Here is a 17,739-nt window from a genome sequence, read left to right on the forward strand (position 1 = left end):
CATGACTATAAATGATGGTAGGAATGTAGTTGACAGGTCTCCATGCCGTGACAGACTAGACCCCGCATCACTCCAGATGACGCACCAATCAGCCTATCAAACTCCGTCTCCATTTTTCCCTCATTTGTGAACAAGACCCTGAGATACTTAAACTCCTTCACTTGGAGTAGAATCTGGTCCTTGACCCAGAGAAGGCATTACATCTTTTTCCACCTCAAGATCATGACCTTGGATTTGGAGGCATTGAGCTTCATCCCAGTCGCTTCACACTCGGCTGTGAACTTCTCCTACGGAAGCTGGTCCAGAGTTCCACAAGCAGGACGAAAATCACGCTGCTCTTCCTGAATCAAAGGAAAAACTATGTGACAGGCTCTTCTCTCCAAAACCCTTGATTGGAATTTGCCAGAGAGCCTTAGGAGTTTGATCCCCCTATACTTGGAACACACTTTACAGCCCGCTTTTGAAAAGGGAGACCACGACCCCAGTCTGCCAATCCAGGGGGAACCACATTCTGTTACATGTTACAGCCTTAATTCTTATTCCTGTTGTATTAAATTAATCTTTCCTCAAATTTCTGCATACGAATATAAGTCAGGGAGGTACGAAGAACCCCATTGTCACTCTGCCAGAGCTCCACCATTCCTCCGTGGAGAGAGGAGAACCTTCCAGAAGGACAACCATGTCTGCATCAATACATCAGTCAGGCCTTTATAGTAGAATAGAATAGAATAGAATTACTTTATTTATCCCAGCAGGGAAATTATTTCGCAGTTACAGCATAGAGACAAGACACACAACAACCACCACTGAGTAGCAATTGTAGACAAAATAAAAATAAAATATAACATGCTGTCAATATAAAAAGCAACTTAGAGCAATCCTTGCAAAGATTCAAAAAATGCAGATACAGTATGTATATCTAAATAAATGTACAGCAAGTGTGCCACAGTGCAGTTGTGCAAAATTGGACTGATTAGTGCAGAACAATGATTTAGTTTTTATTGTAAAATGAGATGGCATGTGGCAGGAAGGATTTCCTGTATCTGTCCCTACGACAGCGGAGCTGGAGCAGCCTAAGTGAGAAGGTGCTCCGCTGTCTGTCCACTATGTGGTGGAGAGGGTGCTGTTTATTGTCCATAATAGACAGAACCTTCTTCAGTGTCCTCCTCTCCACCACAGTTTCCAGGGACTCCAGCCTTAGTCCCAGTACAGAGCCAGCTTTCCTGATGATTTTGTCCAGTCTATTAGAGTCGCTGGCTCTGATGCTGCTTCCCCAACACACAGCAGCAAAGAAGATGGCACCGGAAATAAGACTGTGATAAAAGGTCTCCAACATCTTGCTGTGCACATTGAAGGATCTCAACTTCCTTAAAAAATAGTCTGCTCATCCCCTTCCTGCACACAGCATCAGTGTTAGATGCCCAGTCCAGCCTGTTGCCGATTACAACTCCCAGGTATTTGTAATCCTCCACCTCCTCCACCACTTCCCTTTTGATCTTTAGTGGCCGTGAAGGTATCTTCTTCCTTCTGAAGTCAATCACCATCTCTCTGGTCTTACTAATGTTGAGCCTCAGGTGATTCTGGTCAGACCACTACACGAAGCTGTCCAGCAGTGTCCTGTACTCCCCCTCCCCTCCATCCCCTATACACCCGACAACTGCTGAGTCATCAGAAAACTTCTGTAGGTGACATGACTCAGAGTTGTACTGGAAATCAGTGGTGTACAAGGTGAAGAGAAAGGGAGAAAGCACAGTTCCCTGTGGAGCTCCTACGTCACTGACCACCACATCAGACAGGACACTGCCCAGACGGACAAACTGTGGCCTGCCTGTCAAGTAGTCAGTAACCCAGGAGATCACTGAGTCGTTGACACCATCCTCCGCAGCTTCTCACCCAGCAGCAGAGGCTGGATGGTGTTGAAGGCACTGGAGAAATCAAAGAATGTGATTCTCACAGTGTCTCCTCCACCATCCAGGTGCGACAGTGCTCGTTGCAGCAGGAAGATGACGGCCACCCCTAAGTGGGGCTGGTAGGCAAATTGCAGGGGGTCTAGAAACGTCCTCACCTGAGGCCTCAGCTGGGCCAGGACCAGTCTCTCCATGACCTTCATCACATGAGATGTGAGAGCAACTGGTCTGTAGTCCTCTGGGTTGGATGGCCTTGGCTTCTTGGGAACAGGAACCTCATGTGATGTCTTCCACCGCAGCGGGACTCTCTCCAGCCTCAAGCTCAGGTTGTACATGTGTGCCAGTACAGGGGCCAGTTGGATGGAGCAGGTCTTCAAGATCCGTGTTGTAATGCCATCAGGTCCTGCAGCCTTCCCCTGGTGTAATCGCTCTAACTGTCTCTCAACCTGGCCTGTAGTCACCGTTAGCTGGGGGTAGGTGTTGTTGTCTGCAGTGGAGATGGGGGAGGGGGACTGAAGGAGACGTGGTGTGCTGGAGCATGCCGGTAGGTGGATTGAACAACTTGGGGCAGTGTGGATGTGTGGGGGGCTGGTATTGGTATGGGAGTAGTAGGAGGTGAGCTGAACCTGTTGAAAAACTGGTTGAACTGGTTTGCTCTATCCCGGCCTCCAGATATCTGTGTGTCCTTCCCCTTCATTCCAGCGATGTTCTTCATTCCTTTCCACACATCTCTCACACTGTTCTGCTCGAGTTTGGACTCAAGCTTCCTCCTGTAGTTGTCCTTGCATGTCCTCAGTGTCTCTCTGAGTTCACGCTGGACTCTCCTCTGCTCCTCCTTATCTCCAGACCTGAAAGCCATCTTCTCTTTGTTTAGAAGTGCCTTCAGGTCGCTGGTAATCCAGGGTTTGTTGTTGGAGAAGCAGCGCACGGTCCAGGCTGGCATGACAGTGTCCTCACAGAATCTGATGTATTCAGTGATGCAGTCAGACATGTTGTCTATGTCCTTCCCATGAGGCCCACAGAGCACATCCCAGTCTGTCGACCCAAAGCAGTCCTGCAGTGCCTCTGCTGCCTCTTGTGTCCACCTCCTCACCGTCCTGATGCGCACAGGCTGCCTACTCACTAAGGGGACATACTTGGGAGTCATCTTTACCAAGATGTGGTCCGACCTGCCAAGGCTGTGGCGCTGTATGCATCTTTGGCATTAGCATACAGGAGATCCAGCATTTTGTTTTCCCTGGTGGGACAGTCAACATACTGCTGGAAGTTGTGTAGCGCTTTGTCCAATGAGGCATGGTTAAAGTCACCTGTGATGACCATGAAGGCGTCCGGGTGTTTAGTCTGTAGTTTTGCTGCAGTAGCGCTGATGACGTCACAGGCCACCGCTGCATCAGCTGATGGGGGAATGTAAACAGCGATCAAAATGGCGGACGTAAACTCCCTCGGTAAATAATACGGCCGCATTCCCACAGCTAGAAGTTCAATGTCCGGGCTACAAATCTGTTCCTTCACGTTAACATGACCGGGATTACACCACCTCTCACTCACATAAAGTGCAATCCCGCCGCCCTTCTTCTTCCGACTCTTGGAAAAGTCCCTATCCCTGCACACCAAGGAAAATCCAGGAACCTCCACGCTGTAGTCTGGAATAAGCGAGTGTAGCCAGGTTTCCGTGAAGCAGAAGATACTGCACTCCCTGTACTCCTTCTGGGTCCTAACCAGCGCCGTGATTTCATCTGTCTTATTCCCCAAAGACCTCACGTTCCCCACAATAATCGCCGGTATCGCTGGTTTGTGCCATCTCCTCTTCCCCCTCCATTTAGCTCCAGACCTGCAGCCCCGTCGTCTCCTCCGTAGCTCCTCTGGAACCACAGGCCTGTCTCCGGGCCACAGCAGAGGCTTACACAGCGCAATCAGCTGTTCACGCGTGTAAACAATGCCCCTGCTCCGTTCAGCGAGGTTCTCCGTAACAATCAATGCCTCTACTCCGTAGAGAACAGCGACATAACTGACAGAACCACATCCAGCCATTGTGGAAGCTTAACTGATGATCTATGGGTTCTTTAAGCACGGATCCTTAATCGGTTACAGCAAATATACACAGATTAACACACACACGACGGGAGCTGCGTCTGCAGGCAGCCAGCTAAGCCGGCGCCATTTTGAAAACCAGGCAGAGTGGTCAGGCAAAAGACACTCCTTAAAAAGGCTCATGGCAGCCTGTCTGGAGTTTACCTAAAGGCTCCTGAAGGACACTCAAACCCAGAGAGGCAAAATGTAAATGCCAGGTGTCATAAAACCAGACATCACCATCAGGATCATCAGGCCAATACCGTCCCTACAAACCTTCAAAGCCTATGACCTAACCATAGAAATCATACCTCATACCTGTTACTGTTATAGAAAATGATTTGTTAAAAAGATTATATATAAAAAATATAAAAATACATTTAAAACCGAAAAGCCAAAAAAATGAAAAACAATAATCAATATATAGCACAGACTGTTACCAGACCATCTGAAATTATATTATCCGTGAAACACATTTTTAACTTGTAGGACTCTGTAATTTTTTTTTTTAAGATTCACTATTTTCCAAAATAGTGAAACTTTAATCAGCTGTTGTTCTGTTGCTCTGGGAAGGGCAGTGCTGGTTTTGTCTTCTCCTCCGGCGTGATACTCACTTCTCAGCAGATGGCGAACTTGGGCTCAATGGAGTTTCTAGCTCGGCCACAGCCAGGGTCAGGGAGCATCTCATCCCATATGGACATTCGTCCTGCAGCCTAATTTTCACAAAAACATTAATTGCTTCACAAGCTATAGACATCCACAAAATGTCTCAATCCAACATAGGAAATGGTAAAGAGTTTTCCCCCATGCCACAGCAACATTACTGACCCAGAATTCAATCCACTTTGGTTTTATATATATATATATATATATATATATATATATATATATATATATATATATATATATATATATATGTGTGTGTGTGTGTGTGTGTATGAATACTTTACTCTTATTGTTTATTTTATTCCAGAAACATTACAGAACCAACTGATTTAGCCTGTGTACAAGACTGGATTAGAATATTCCAGTTTCTTTAAGAAAAATCTTACTTTGCCACAATCCCTTCTTCTGAATGAGCATGTAGTGATCTGTATCTGTGAAAATACTATTTTGGGTGTTAATAGTTCTACTTCACCTTTGTCTTGAGTTATAGCAGGCAGAGAACATTTTAGGAAATTCAGGTGATTTAATATCTACAGCTGCAGCAGATTTACAAATCTCTTGATATCTTTCTGTGGTTTTTTAAGCTGGTTCAAATAAGTATTAAAAATATATGTCTTCTTTTCTCTAGTGCCATTTCTGTGAGCATTCCATGTGCATACCTAGGAGTTGTGTGCGCATGGCAAGCACATGTCACCGTAGAAACAGATAGACCCAAGTGAAATCATGTTTGGGGTGGACTGATCTGAAAATTCAAAAGTAGAGATATAGGAAAGAACTGTTGATGTGAGAGATACAAAGTTATGAAATTTGTGTGTGTGTGTGTGAGTGCATGTTTGTGACCAGAATGAATATTCTGGACCTGACCCGTTCATCAACATCTGAACACATCTGAACCCAGTCGTTGGGGCGACAGGCTGGTTAATCGTGCTTGAAGCAGGCGTGAACCTTACACACCTCCGGACAGATGTTGACAATCTGAGTGAAGATTGGGGCCGATTAACTGGTTAAACTCTAAAAATAGCAAGCTATACCTTTAAAATAACACACTTAATAGAAGTCAATGACAGTTTATCCAGCTACCATTTCAAACCATTTTTAAGATGTGTGATCTTCTTACAAACAGCCAGGCTGTTATTATCATCATCAAGGTTCAGAAATTAATCTGCCTAGTAACAGTCTTCTGTCACATGACGAATAACCAGTGTGACCTCTGGTTAACCTGGTAGTTAAACCCTAACCTCTGCACTGATCCTACTTAAATGCAACTAAAAGATTAACACACACACACACACCCCGACACAAACACACTTACAGGAACATGCATCTTTTATTTTGGCTGACAAGCTCTTTATAACGCGTGGACCCACCTCACTGAACTTTATGACTTAATACACAAAAACACACATACACACTCACAGCCCACCTGCCACAACAGGTTCTTTAAAACACCATCAAGTCGCCTGGCTGAACTTTACGACAAGGCTTGATTTCATGTTTATAAAACCCAAACGGTGACATACACACAGGCACAAACACAGATCACAGCCACAGTTGCATTTACCTACTCCACCACTACATGATAAATATGTCACTTTGAGTCAAGGTCAAATACGCCTCCTTGTGTACAGACTCACACACATATTCACAATCCTACACACAGCAGACAGACATGAAGACATATTTGTTGTGCCTCAGTGTAATGCTTTCCAATTTTGTGAACAAATAAATTCCATCTGGCTGCCTGCACGTCGCTTTCCCAACACCCATCATCGCAGGCTTCAGGATCTTCAGTTGTTTTGGGTTTTTCTGGGCTTGTATTTTTGTTCATTTGTTGTTCTGTGATTGCCTTAGTTATTCCCCTGATTAGATCAGTCTTGTTTCTTTACATCAGTCTATTCTTAGTTATTTTTAGGTAGGTTATGTTTAGTTATACCCTCTTCTTAGTTAGATTTTGTGACAGATTTGATTTCACAATTTCCTTGTTTGTTTCCTCCTCCTCACTCTTTAGTCATACTCTTTCACTTTCTCTCCCCCACCTGCCTTCTGCTCTCTCCCCTCACACCTGCAACCTGTTAGTTAATCAGCCCTACTCCATTGTTCCAGCATTCACTCTCCCAGTACCAAAATAATACTCTCTTTCTCTCGTTATATCCCGTTACTTTTTCTCTGCTTTTTCCTGCTTTTGCACTCAGTGTTCTCCTGTATTTTTGCAAGACTTTAATTATTATTTCATTAAAATCTCACCCTCAACTTGCCTCTGCTCATCTTCATTTGGATCCAATCAACAGACAAACACTTTGAGAGAAGAAACTTTTGTAGCTGCCTGTATTACAGCAAATCCAAAATTCCACCTTCAGAGGACGGGTCGATGTTTAGTTTTACTTTTTCTCTTGTGGATGTCATAATCATTTCACTGAAGACATTTTATTGTTGAAAAACAGTCTCATAAAGAGCTTGGGGTTGTCCATCATTTTCTTAATTTTATTTTTTCACCATAATCTCCAGATTCATAACAGTTAGTAGAAGTAAAGACTTATCTGTCCTTTCTTTTAAACAGCTTCACTGTTGAGTCTCCCATCCAGAATGTTGAACAGATGTTTGACTTTACCTTGTTTCCTTGAAACCTCCAATCATCTCCTTTGTTTTGTTCACAGTTAAGATAAGGTGATTGTTCCGTCATCATGCCACAAAGCGCTCCACCAGCTCTCTATGCTCAGCCTCTTGTCCATCTCTTATAAACCCGACAACGCAGAGTCATCTCAGTATTTCTGCAGATGACTGGTGCTGGAAGTGTGAAGTGTACAGAATTTCATTTTTATTCACACTTGGAAAATGATTGAAGATGTTTCCATACTTTTCCACACCTGTATAGCCCACCACAAACCAGTTAGGGAAAACCAGCTTTCAACAGATGTTTTCTCTTTAGAAGCTTTAGGTGGATCAGCTAAGCTAAATTTGACACATGTTGCCTTTTCTACCGTTTTACAGTGTTACCAATAGATGTTTTGTTTATTCTGTTTTACCACAATATTCTAGTAGCAGAGATGAATTGGATAAAGGAAAAAAGTAGTTTGGTAATTTTATGAATTATTAATTAATGGGTTCTGTTATTTATAAATTAGCCTTTTGAAATGTAGTTACTAATTAGAACAGCACCACATAACAACATAGATGACTTATTTAAGTTTATATTTTTATAGATATCCAGCTAGAAGTTCACAGAGAGGAGATCCTTCTGCCGTTACCCTGGTTACGTACCTCTAACTGCAGCTCAGGTGAAATTGCCTCTGCTGTGCCCCTTCTGATGATGCTCTTTTACTTTAACTTCCTTCTGGTGTGGGTGGTTGCTGTGGTGATGGCTCTAAGAGCCAGCGCTTTGTAGTGAATCAGAAGAGCCGACTCCCTGCTTTTTTTCACTTTCCCCGCTAAGCTCTCACGCTCGGTCGCTGGTCAGGACAGAACTTTGTTTTGATTAGCATGGCAGCCTTGTGGCCAATCACCTATGAGGATATGGGGTCATACCATTATGTGAAAACAGAGAGGGGGGACAGTCAGGTGGAGAATCTGTCTGTCCTCGCAGTGAGTTGTCCACAGTGAGGAGAACGTAACCCGCCCATCCATTTAAAATATTACACAAAATGTAAGAATGGCTGCTTTTGTAACAGAACAAATACATACAATTAGACAAGTATAAGATCATAAAGTTAAGCTACAATCTGAGGCTATGAGGCTTTGTTGATTTATTTTACTACAGTTCTGCAGTTGGAAGTTCCACTGCAGACAGAAACTCTAAGGCTGACATTTTTAAACTATCATCTTGTTTCTCCTCCTTCTTACTGCTTGTACCACACTAAAAGACCCAAGTACCACTAACATGGGTCTGCTGCCACTTGTACCCATGTCGTGCTCATGCACACACACACACACCCCAACACACACACACACACAGACTTGTACGCTGCAGAGCTTTCGTCAAAGCTTGCACTATTCTTACGGATAGGTGGGTCCTCTGTTGTTATTTGCTTTTGAAGTAACTTTTTAAACAGAAAACTTTAGCTTATGACATCCATCATGATAACTGTTACAGATATAGAAGCATTGCATGCCAAGTACTTAGATGGGTGTCTCAATAAAATAATCTGGGATCTTATTTATTTATTTGTTGTTATTTATTCTTTTGCTACAAAGTGAAGCAACAAATTAAACATCCGCTAAGAGCAGGTATTTCATAGTTTTTGCCAAATGGATAAAATTATCGAAGTGAACTTGTTCTAGTTCAAAGCAAAAATGTAGCATTAGGTCTCATACAACGATGTCTTCACTTTATCTTTGGTATAGATGTTAGTGGAGAGACGCAGCTTTGGAGATCCAAGCACAGAGAGGATGAACTTGTTGTTGTGCAGCAGAAGGTTTGAAAGGCAGTGACTGAATAATAATGAATCTAAAGGAAGGCGACTGTAGGGACTGTCTTCCTGGGAGGATCCTCTCAGATAGGTCGTTGGATGAGCAGAGAGGTTGAAATTAGGAACTAAGTGATTTTGACAGTGTGGGAAAGTGGAAGTGACACAGAGACTACAGCAAAAAGGATAATCCATATCTTCTAAAACAGAATCTAGAGAGAGAGGTAAGGAACACATGCAGCTTTCTGAACACTCTGCAATGTTCAGTTTTGGATCCTGGGTGGATGATTAAAGCAAAAACATAAACATTACTAATAATTTGCTCATTGTGTTATTTCTGATACAGCTGATTGTCTGTGAACTTTGAACTCAAATACAAACAATTTATGGCGGTTGTGTTTTGCACCGACTTCCAAACATACTTTTATGTCCTGGATTGTTTTGAATAGATTTTTTTTAGGTTTGATTGTTCTGTGTCCCTTAGTCTCTTTCTTTGATTAGATCAGTCTTGTTTCTGTTTTACTTTAGTACAATCCTGCTTAATGTTTCTAGTTATGTTTATTTCTTGTCTCTAGTTATCCATTGTTTCCCTAGTTTAATTCTGGTTTTTAGGTCTGGTTATTTTTAGTTAGATTAATTTCCTAGTTACTGTTCCTTTCCCCCTGTGCCATTCTGTCTCTCTCTCTCTCTCTCTCTCTCTCTCTCTCTCTCTCTCTCTCTCTCTCTCTCTATCTCTCTCTTCAGCTTGCCTTCTGCTCTCTCCCCTCACGCCTGCAGCCCATTAATTCATTAGCCCAGGTCTTTGTTCCAGCATTCACCCTCTCAGTATGTAAACACTCCTGCTCACACTCCTGGCTGGTTGCTCCTGTTGTGCCCAGTTATTTTCCTTACCTCTGTCCCCTGCCAGCTTATTCCTTGGATTTATGGTTTTGTTCTGCTCTGGGTCCCTGTCGTGTTTTGTAGCTTTAGATTTTTTATGTTTTTTTATTTTTCATGATCAACATGATCCATGCTCCCAGCTAATTCCTGCATTTTGCTCCATCCTAAAACTCACACACCATGACACCTACAATAATACAAAGCCATAAACTTCTACAATGTTGTACCATTGTCTCATGTTTTTTGGTAATGACCATGATTTTCACAAAACATTCCAGGGAGCAAGTACTTTGACTTGAACCTTACAGAACTTGTTTTTATTATTTTTGTCAGTAAATGTGAAAGTGGAATAGTCTTATGGGAAGTGGAGTTACTGTCCTCTATTGTTCTCGGTTCCTGACATGCACTGTGCCTCAGCCAGTCACCAAAACGATGCTACTGTCTTGTAGCCTGGACTGTTTTGTTCTAAGAGAATATTGAGGTTGACTGTGTCAAAAGCAGCACTGAGACCTAGTCGAACCAGAACAGACACAAGTCCATCACTGAAGTCAAGAGAATATTAGTAACTTTCAACAGTGTTTCAGATGAGCTCTGAAACCTGACTAAAGCTCCTCAGACAAGTCATTACTATTTAAATGCTCACACACTTCATTGGAAAATATTATTTTTTTATTTTAGATAGGAAAGGAAGATTAGATATAGATCTGTAATTAAATCGAGAGAAGGTTTCTTAAGTAAAGGTTTAATTACAGCTACCTTAAAAGCTTGTGGTACATGTCCATTTACTGATGATAAGAGTAATCATTTTTAAAATGGGGGCAGTAATCACAGGGGACACTTTAAATAATTTGGTTGGGACAAGGTCCAATATTCAAGTTAAAGGTTTAGATGTAGCTAATATTTTTGATAACTCAGAAAGCTCAGATACATCCAAACAGTCCGAACACGGATCAAGTTCTACAGTTGCATTCGGTTCTACATCACTTACTGAGGATGAAGTAATGATATACTGCAGGATACCAACCAAATTATTTCAAATAAAATTAATTTTATTTGATAGGCAGCTTAGCAATACTTATACTTTTTTCTGTCATAAGAAAAAAGATTGTGACAGTCTGGCAAAGTAACATGAACAGTCATGATGCAATGGGATACTGTGAATTCTACCCAGTGATCTGAGAATACCAGTGATGTGGTGCTTATGAATGATCCAGTTCTTTTGAATGGCTCTTTAGCCTCTCAGGTTTAAGTTAGTGAGAGCTGTTCTTTGTTTTTTATGACTTTGCTTGTGTATATTGATCTGCACATGCTGCAGTAACTATCATATCATGTAAGCATTCTGAGGTCATGCTCATTTCACTGTTGGCTTTGCCATGAAATGCCATCACATTTCATGGCAGCAGACATGTGCAACCTGGCTGCAATATTCACTATTTACTTATTCTGCATTTAAAACTCTCCTAGATTGTCAGGTTTCTATTTACTTAGAAATGTATTGTATCTGTGTGTAGGCATCTTTTTCATGTGTTTTTGTGTTAATTACTTCCTGTGTTGTCTCGTCTTCCCCTTGATTGCCCTAGCTGACCCTAGTTTCCCCTGATTACCTTCCCTGTGTATTTAAACCTACCCGTGTCTCTTGTTTGCGTCGGATCCTAGTCTTAAGTTGTAAGTTGTAAATCAGATGACTTTGTCAGTCCTGTTGAGTTACTACCAGTTGCTACCAGTATCAGAACTATTGCTTTTACTCACCTGTGCTGCCTGAACCTTGTACTCTTTTGGATTTCATTAAAACCATCTAATCACACCACAACCTGAGTTCACCAAGCCTCCATCCTCACCAACAACTGCAAATTGTGACACTGTAAGTAGTTTAATTGGTAGAAAGAGAAAATATTCTGCAAATGGAAATCGATGAATTTGTTTCTATTTACTGTATGATTAATTGAGTATAAAACAGACCAGTATAAAACAATTAAAACAGAAATATGGGTTTAATGAAAAGTGCATGTAATACCTGTTTAAAGGTTGCTAATTCCAAAATGTACTTTTAATTCTTTATACAGAGCATGTTGATGCTGTAAAGTGCCTTAACAAATTAATAAAGAAAATCTTGCAACTTCTAATCTGACAAAAGAAGTTAGTTAAAAAAGCAGCACATTTCCTTCTCTCCATTTATTGTTTATGCTCCCTGATATGTGAATGGGAAACAATATGAAAATGATATTCTTGGCCAGATGACAGTCATTTTTCATCTCTAGCCCTAAACAAGTCCCCAAACAAGTGTGTGTGCTATCTCTCCATCTCATCCCCTCATTCCGTCCCCCTGTTTCTTTTTTCCAGTAAAAATTAATCACCTGTCTTCCTGTCTGTGTGTATGCATGTGTGCACGTGTGTGTGGCCAACAGGAAGCCCACAGAGGTTTTTAGCAGCTGATTTATTGCCAGGTTAATTCATAATGGCGTCCTACGATGATGAGCGGCCGCAGGAAAAAGTGTTTGTCACAGTTGTTGTTCAAGGGTGAGAGAGAAAGTAAACAGAGTTATTCTTTGATGTAAAGTAACAGAGTTGAACGTAAAATTTTATGAATAAGAAATTCAGGAAAACCTTAAAGCCTGAATGTCATTACTTTGTGGTGTAGCTTTGTTATAATGAGCAAATTTTTAAGTTTTGTCTGAAGGAGTCAAAGTTTAACCAATGTGAAAGAAAGGACTGCTGTGAAAAGTTAGCTTTTAGCCAAGTTTAGGTTTTATTTTATTCTGTTGTTTACCCAAATGCAACACAATAACTAAAATCTGCATTAAAATTACATCAGAGACACGTTCTTTGATAAAGAACTTAATGCACTAATCTGATATTTTTTTCTGTGTTGTAGACATTTTCTACTAAATCACATTTGTCATATCATCTTCATAATTAGATTCCTGACATTGCTCTGTGGTTGCTGTGTGTCCAGGCTGCAGGCTCTCCGGAAGGAGAAGTCAAGGGACGCTGCAAGGTCACGGCGAGGGAAAGAGAACTTTGAATTCTATGAATTAGCCAAGATGCTGCCGCTGCCCGGTGCCATCACCAGCCAGCTGGACAAGGCCTCCATCATCCGCCTCACAATCAGCTACCTGAAGATGAGGGACTTTGCCAACCAAGGGGATCCGCCATGGAACCTGCGGATTGAGGGACCCCCGCCCAACACCTCAGTGAAAGGTAGGGTTCACACTTTTAGTAATGTCCGGTAATCTGTCCGGACATTACCGATGTACCGATCGATCGGCCACCGATCATAATCGGCCGATTTCCGTGAAAAAGTGTATGATCAGTGATCGCTGATCACGTCTCCTGTTGGCGATCACCAAAACCGATCACATTTATCTCACTTCGCAGCTGGCGTGTGCAGCTGATCTCATCTTTCCTTCACACTGCGCAAGCGCGCGGCAACAAATCCTGTGGTGTGGAACTTTAACGTGAATGGGGGAAGTTTGCGTGTTGCGACAGAAAATTACCTCGGAGGTGAAGCACATCAAAATGCATCAACACAACAAATCTAATATAGCATTTAAAAAACAAGCACTTGATGGAGTTTGGCTATATCGAGGCTCAATGCAAGAACAAAAGGACATCCGGAGCAGCCAGATAGCAGGTAAAACAGCGCACAACTACCAACACTCACCCGGATTAGCATCACGGTGAGAAAGTTAAACAAATAACCAGAAAAATAATTCAAGTCTTCGAGCTAACGGTGTAAGACACTGGTTCTGCTCTTGCTGTTGAACCGCTGCTAATGCTACTGGTGTTGTTTGTTTCACAAACTTAGCGCCTCTCAATCTCCATGCGCAGTGAACTCTCACGCTGCTTAAAGCTGCAGCAGGTAACGTAAACAACAATAACAACATAAAATTCACATATTAAAACTTTCGCCATTTCCGAACATGGCAGATAATTTATTAAAAAATAATAATCGATCTCCTCTGCCTCCTCCCTGTGTTTTGCAGAATTACTCAACTATGTCAGAACCAGCCAATCAGAACCAGGATTAATCAGCTAACCATGTTCTCAGGAAGTTTGGGTTTAGTAACTCGGGATTGTTTACTTTGATGCAACTTACATTTGACTTTGAATGAATGTTTCCCTCTTTTACTAGACATTATTTGATACAAGTGTTATGAGATTTATTTGACTCATGTATAATTTAGGGTACTGAGAACCTTGCTGTTAAATATTATATTACTGCTTTCAGGTTTTTCAGTTGTCCTTTTGACTGAGTAGCTGCTGCATTGTGCCTGCAAGTATTTTGCATGTTTCATGTCTAAATTAGGTGAATTTATTGCCAGATCATTTTTTTAATTTTGCCAGATCACATAGCAGCATTTATACCTAATGCAAAAAATCAACTACCAATTCAGGTGATCAGCAAAGATTGGCCTCATGGGTGATCGGTATCGGCAGCAAAAAACCTGATCGGAGCATCCTTAATATATACAGTACAGACCAAAGGTTTGGACACACCTTTCTAATTCAATGGGTTTTCTTTATTTTCATGACTATTTATAAGGCAATAAATCCCACTTATTAACCTGACAGGGCAGGTTGACCTATGAAGTGAAAACCATTTCAGGTGACGACCTCTTGAAGCTCATCAAGAAAATGCAGAGTGTGTGCAAAGCAGTAATCACAGCAAAAGGTTGCTACTTTGAAGAAACTAGAATATAAGGGCTATTTTCAGTTGTTTTACACTTTTTTGTTTAGTGCATATTTCCACATGTGATATTCATAGTTTTGATGCCTTCAGTGTGAATCTACAATGTCAATAGTCATGAAAATAAAGGTAACTCATTGAATTAAAAGCTGTGTCCAAACTTTTGGTCTGTACTGTATATATGGATGTTTTACCTCTTATTTGTAAGAAATACATTAAAACCCAAGTAAGAATCCTACAAGGAAGTAGTCTTCCAGGGTTTTTTGGTGTGGATGCTTTTGGGGAGTCAGCAGAGAGCACATATGTCAGACTTAAGGGTGCTGAACTGATTGCAGTTTTCTGGACAATCACTGATTACTGATCTTTAAAAAGCCTGACCTGCTGATTTCGATTTTAGCCAATACCATTTTTTTGCCTGAAATGTTGCTAAAGATAGTAAGTCACTGAGTTGGCAACAGTGGGGTGACTGTTGTTAACTGTAAATATGCAGACGTTACCTGATGGGCTGGTCAGTCAGTCAAACCTCTCACTGCAGAGCAAAACAGGATTGTGGCTAATTTTTAGACCCTTGCCAATTTAGCTAAGATCAGTGGATAAGATCGGATTCACATGTAAGTATCAGCTGATTACCAATCTCCCAAAATTAAGAAACTCGGGGAAAATAAATTGTCTGGCTGATATATCTGTGCACCTCTAGTCAGAAGAAATAGTAAGAACAAAATTTGTGGCCTGAAATTGGAGATTTGGATCTCATGGCTCATATGTATAGTGACAATAAAAGCATTCTGTTCTGTTATTCAGTCACACAGGAAAACTGACAAATTGGGAAATTTAATTGGGATTTTTAAAAATATACTAAATATGATCCATTCATATGTTTTGGACCTTTTTTGATCATTTTTACCCCTGTAAGACTTTTTCATACCACTTTTATTGGAGCACATTGCCATTTGCATTTCTGAAACAAAGACACAGTTGTCCAAATTGTGAGTATAATCCTGCTGTTGCTTTTTTATTTTAGAATTTAAACATTATTTCAATTGCATATGCAGAGGTTAATAAACAAAATTCAAAGAGGTCCGTCCCGTTCGTTCTGCATTGCAGTGAGGACAGCCTGCCCAGAAATCACACCAAACCGAGATTTCTGGGAGGAGGAAAAAATGACAGATTTATTTTTCAGATTGACCTCTTATGTGGTCAGGAATCTGCCTGAAACCACCAGTGAGGGTAGTGGATGGTATGGCACCAGTAATACCTTTTGCATTTTCAACACATACGAAGAATATTCCAAACAGCCGTCTTCCAATCAGAGAGGAACCCCTTTTCGCAAAATCTGGATAATTTCCTTACTAAAAATGTAGATATGTGTGTGTTATATCAGAATTATAAATTAACAGTTGTTAATCTTCACAGCAAAATCACGCACACACAGATCCTTGTACGTCTGTACAATCAAGGTTTGCATTGACTTCCATTCATTTTAGTAACTGCATTCATGCCTAACCCAGACATTATCCCTAAGCCTAACCCTTACTACTCTATTCCTTAATCTCATTCACACCACACCTCCACACCTAACTAGTAGAATGCAGTAGAACAGCAAAAACAGTGAGAATCAGGAAAATGTCCACACTTTGCACAAATGACCAGCCTGTTGATAAATACTGTGAAAGTTGTCCTTTATACAAACACACACACACGCGCCTACGCACAAACCCCTTCACGCACACACACACACACGCACGCGCGCACACACACGCACACACACACACACACACACACACACACACATCTTTTCATGAAGCATGTATTTTTGAAGAAAAATCAAAGTAACTTGATTTCAGATTGAAAGAATTAAGCTTACATTTAACCCAGTTCTTGTGTGTGAGTCTTTGACTGTTTGTCCTCCATGTCATTTTCATTATGGCCTGTTTGTCTTTAAATAAACCTCATTCTTATGAGGCTGAACATACTGGAAGCCGTGAAAGGTTTACTGCATGTGATGCTGCTGTGACTGCTTGGCGCTTTAAGCAGCTATCACACAACAATGAAACATTGTAGAAACACACACTCACATAGACAGCCAGCCTCTGCACTAAGTGATTTTCTGTGAAAAGAACATTAAGCTTTGATGAATTTCTGCCTGGAGTACCAGAATACACACGGCTCTTGTGAATCTAAGTGGAATTTGCCTTTGAAATTGGTCCTTTGTGCAACACATTTAGAGTAGGAGTGGGGTATTTGCTTTAAAAAGGGCTTTTGGGCTTGTAGGGATGACCTGTGAATGAAAGCTTAGCGTCTGAAGTTTCTGGTGTAGAGTGTGGGAATTTAAAGGTGGAATATGTACTAGAACATGATTTAAGTCCATGGGTGATGAGATTAGTGTCTGTGTTTGTGATGTGTGTATTACATTTGTGTAGAGGTATTTCCACACACATGTTCGTCCCATATATGATCATACACACACTCCTTCTCTAGTACCAGATGGCAGCATTGTTGTCAGTGCTTTGAAGAAGCACATGCATTTTAATGAACACAACAGATAGGCAAATAGTACACTTGTGTGTGTGCGGGGGTGGGCGTGGGGGTGTGTGTGTGTCTGCTACATGTAGATTGACACAATTTAGACAGATGGTCTAGTTCATGAAGTTGCACTATTTGTGTAAACTTTTGCCTCTGGTTTGCACGTGCTGTCTAAGTCTCCACTCCGTTCACAGAGCTAATAGCTTGATCCAGATTGGAAAATTGAAACATCAAGTCCAGCAAATGTGAGGAATGTGCCTCTGTCTTTACATCAGGTCACAGTTGTCCCCTGTTTAGGAATAAACACACTCCAAAACCGCAGAACCTGGCTGTAGAATGGAGGATGCATATTTAGGATTATTCCATGTGATTGTTTCTAGTGCACAGCTGCAGCTTACAAAGGCATTCTGGTGACTGATCCATTTAACTGACTCACCAGGTTCCAGGGAGAAAGTCAAGTATAAATTAATGTTAAAATATATTAGATTTTTTTCACTATCCCATGCCATCTAAACAAATGTGTTGTAGTATAATATCTGAGTGAAAACTAGATGGTTGTGCCTGTGTACTGTTTGTGTCTTTGATTCCTATCGGTGTGCTGCCTTCT

General features: G+C 41.3%; 1 protein-coding gene across 3 annotated transcripts in view; it reads left to right on the forward strand.

Moving 5' to 3' along the window:
• The window catches only part of npas3 (neuronal PAS domain protein 3), a 268,530-nt gene that overhangs the window by 97,706 nt on the left and 153,085 nt on the right, over window positions 1–17,739 (forward strand). For all 3 annotated transcript variants that reach the window (XM_023352222.1, XM_023352224.1, XM_023352225.1), the window contains one exon: window positions 12,876–13,120. In XM_023352222.1, coding sequence (XP_023207990.1) covers window positions 12,876–13,120 — 245 coding nt within the window. The remainder of the gene's footprint in view (window positions 1–12,875; window positions 13,121–17,739) is intronic.

This window comes from Xiphophorus maculatus, chromosome 19 (assembly GCF_002775205.1).
Source record: "Xiphophorus maculatus strain JP 163 A chromosome 19, X_maculatus-5.0-male, whole genome shotgun sequence".
Taxonomy (NCBI): Eukaryota; Metazoa; Chordata; class Actinopteri; order Cyprinodontiformes; family Poeciliidae; genus Xiphophorus; species Xiphophorus maculatus.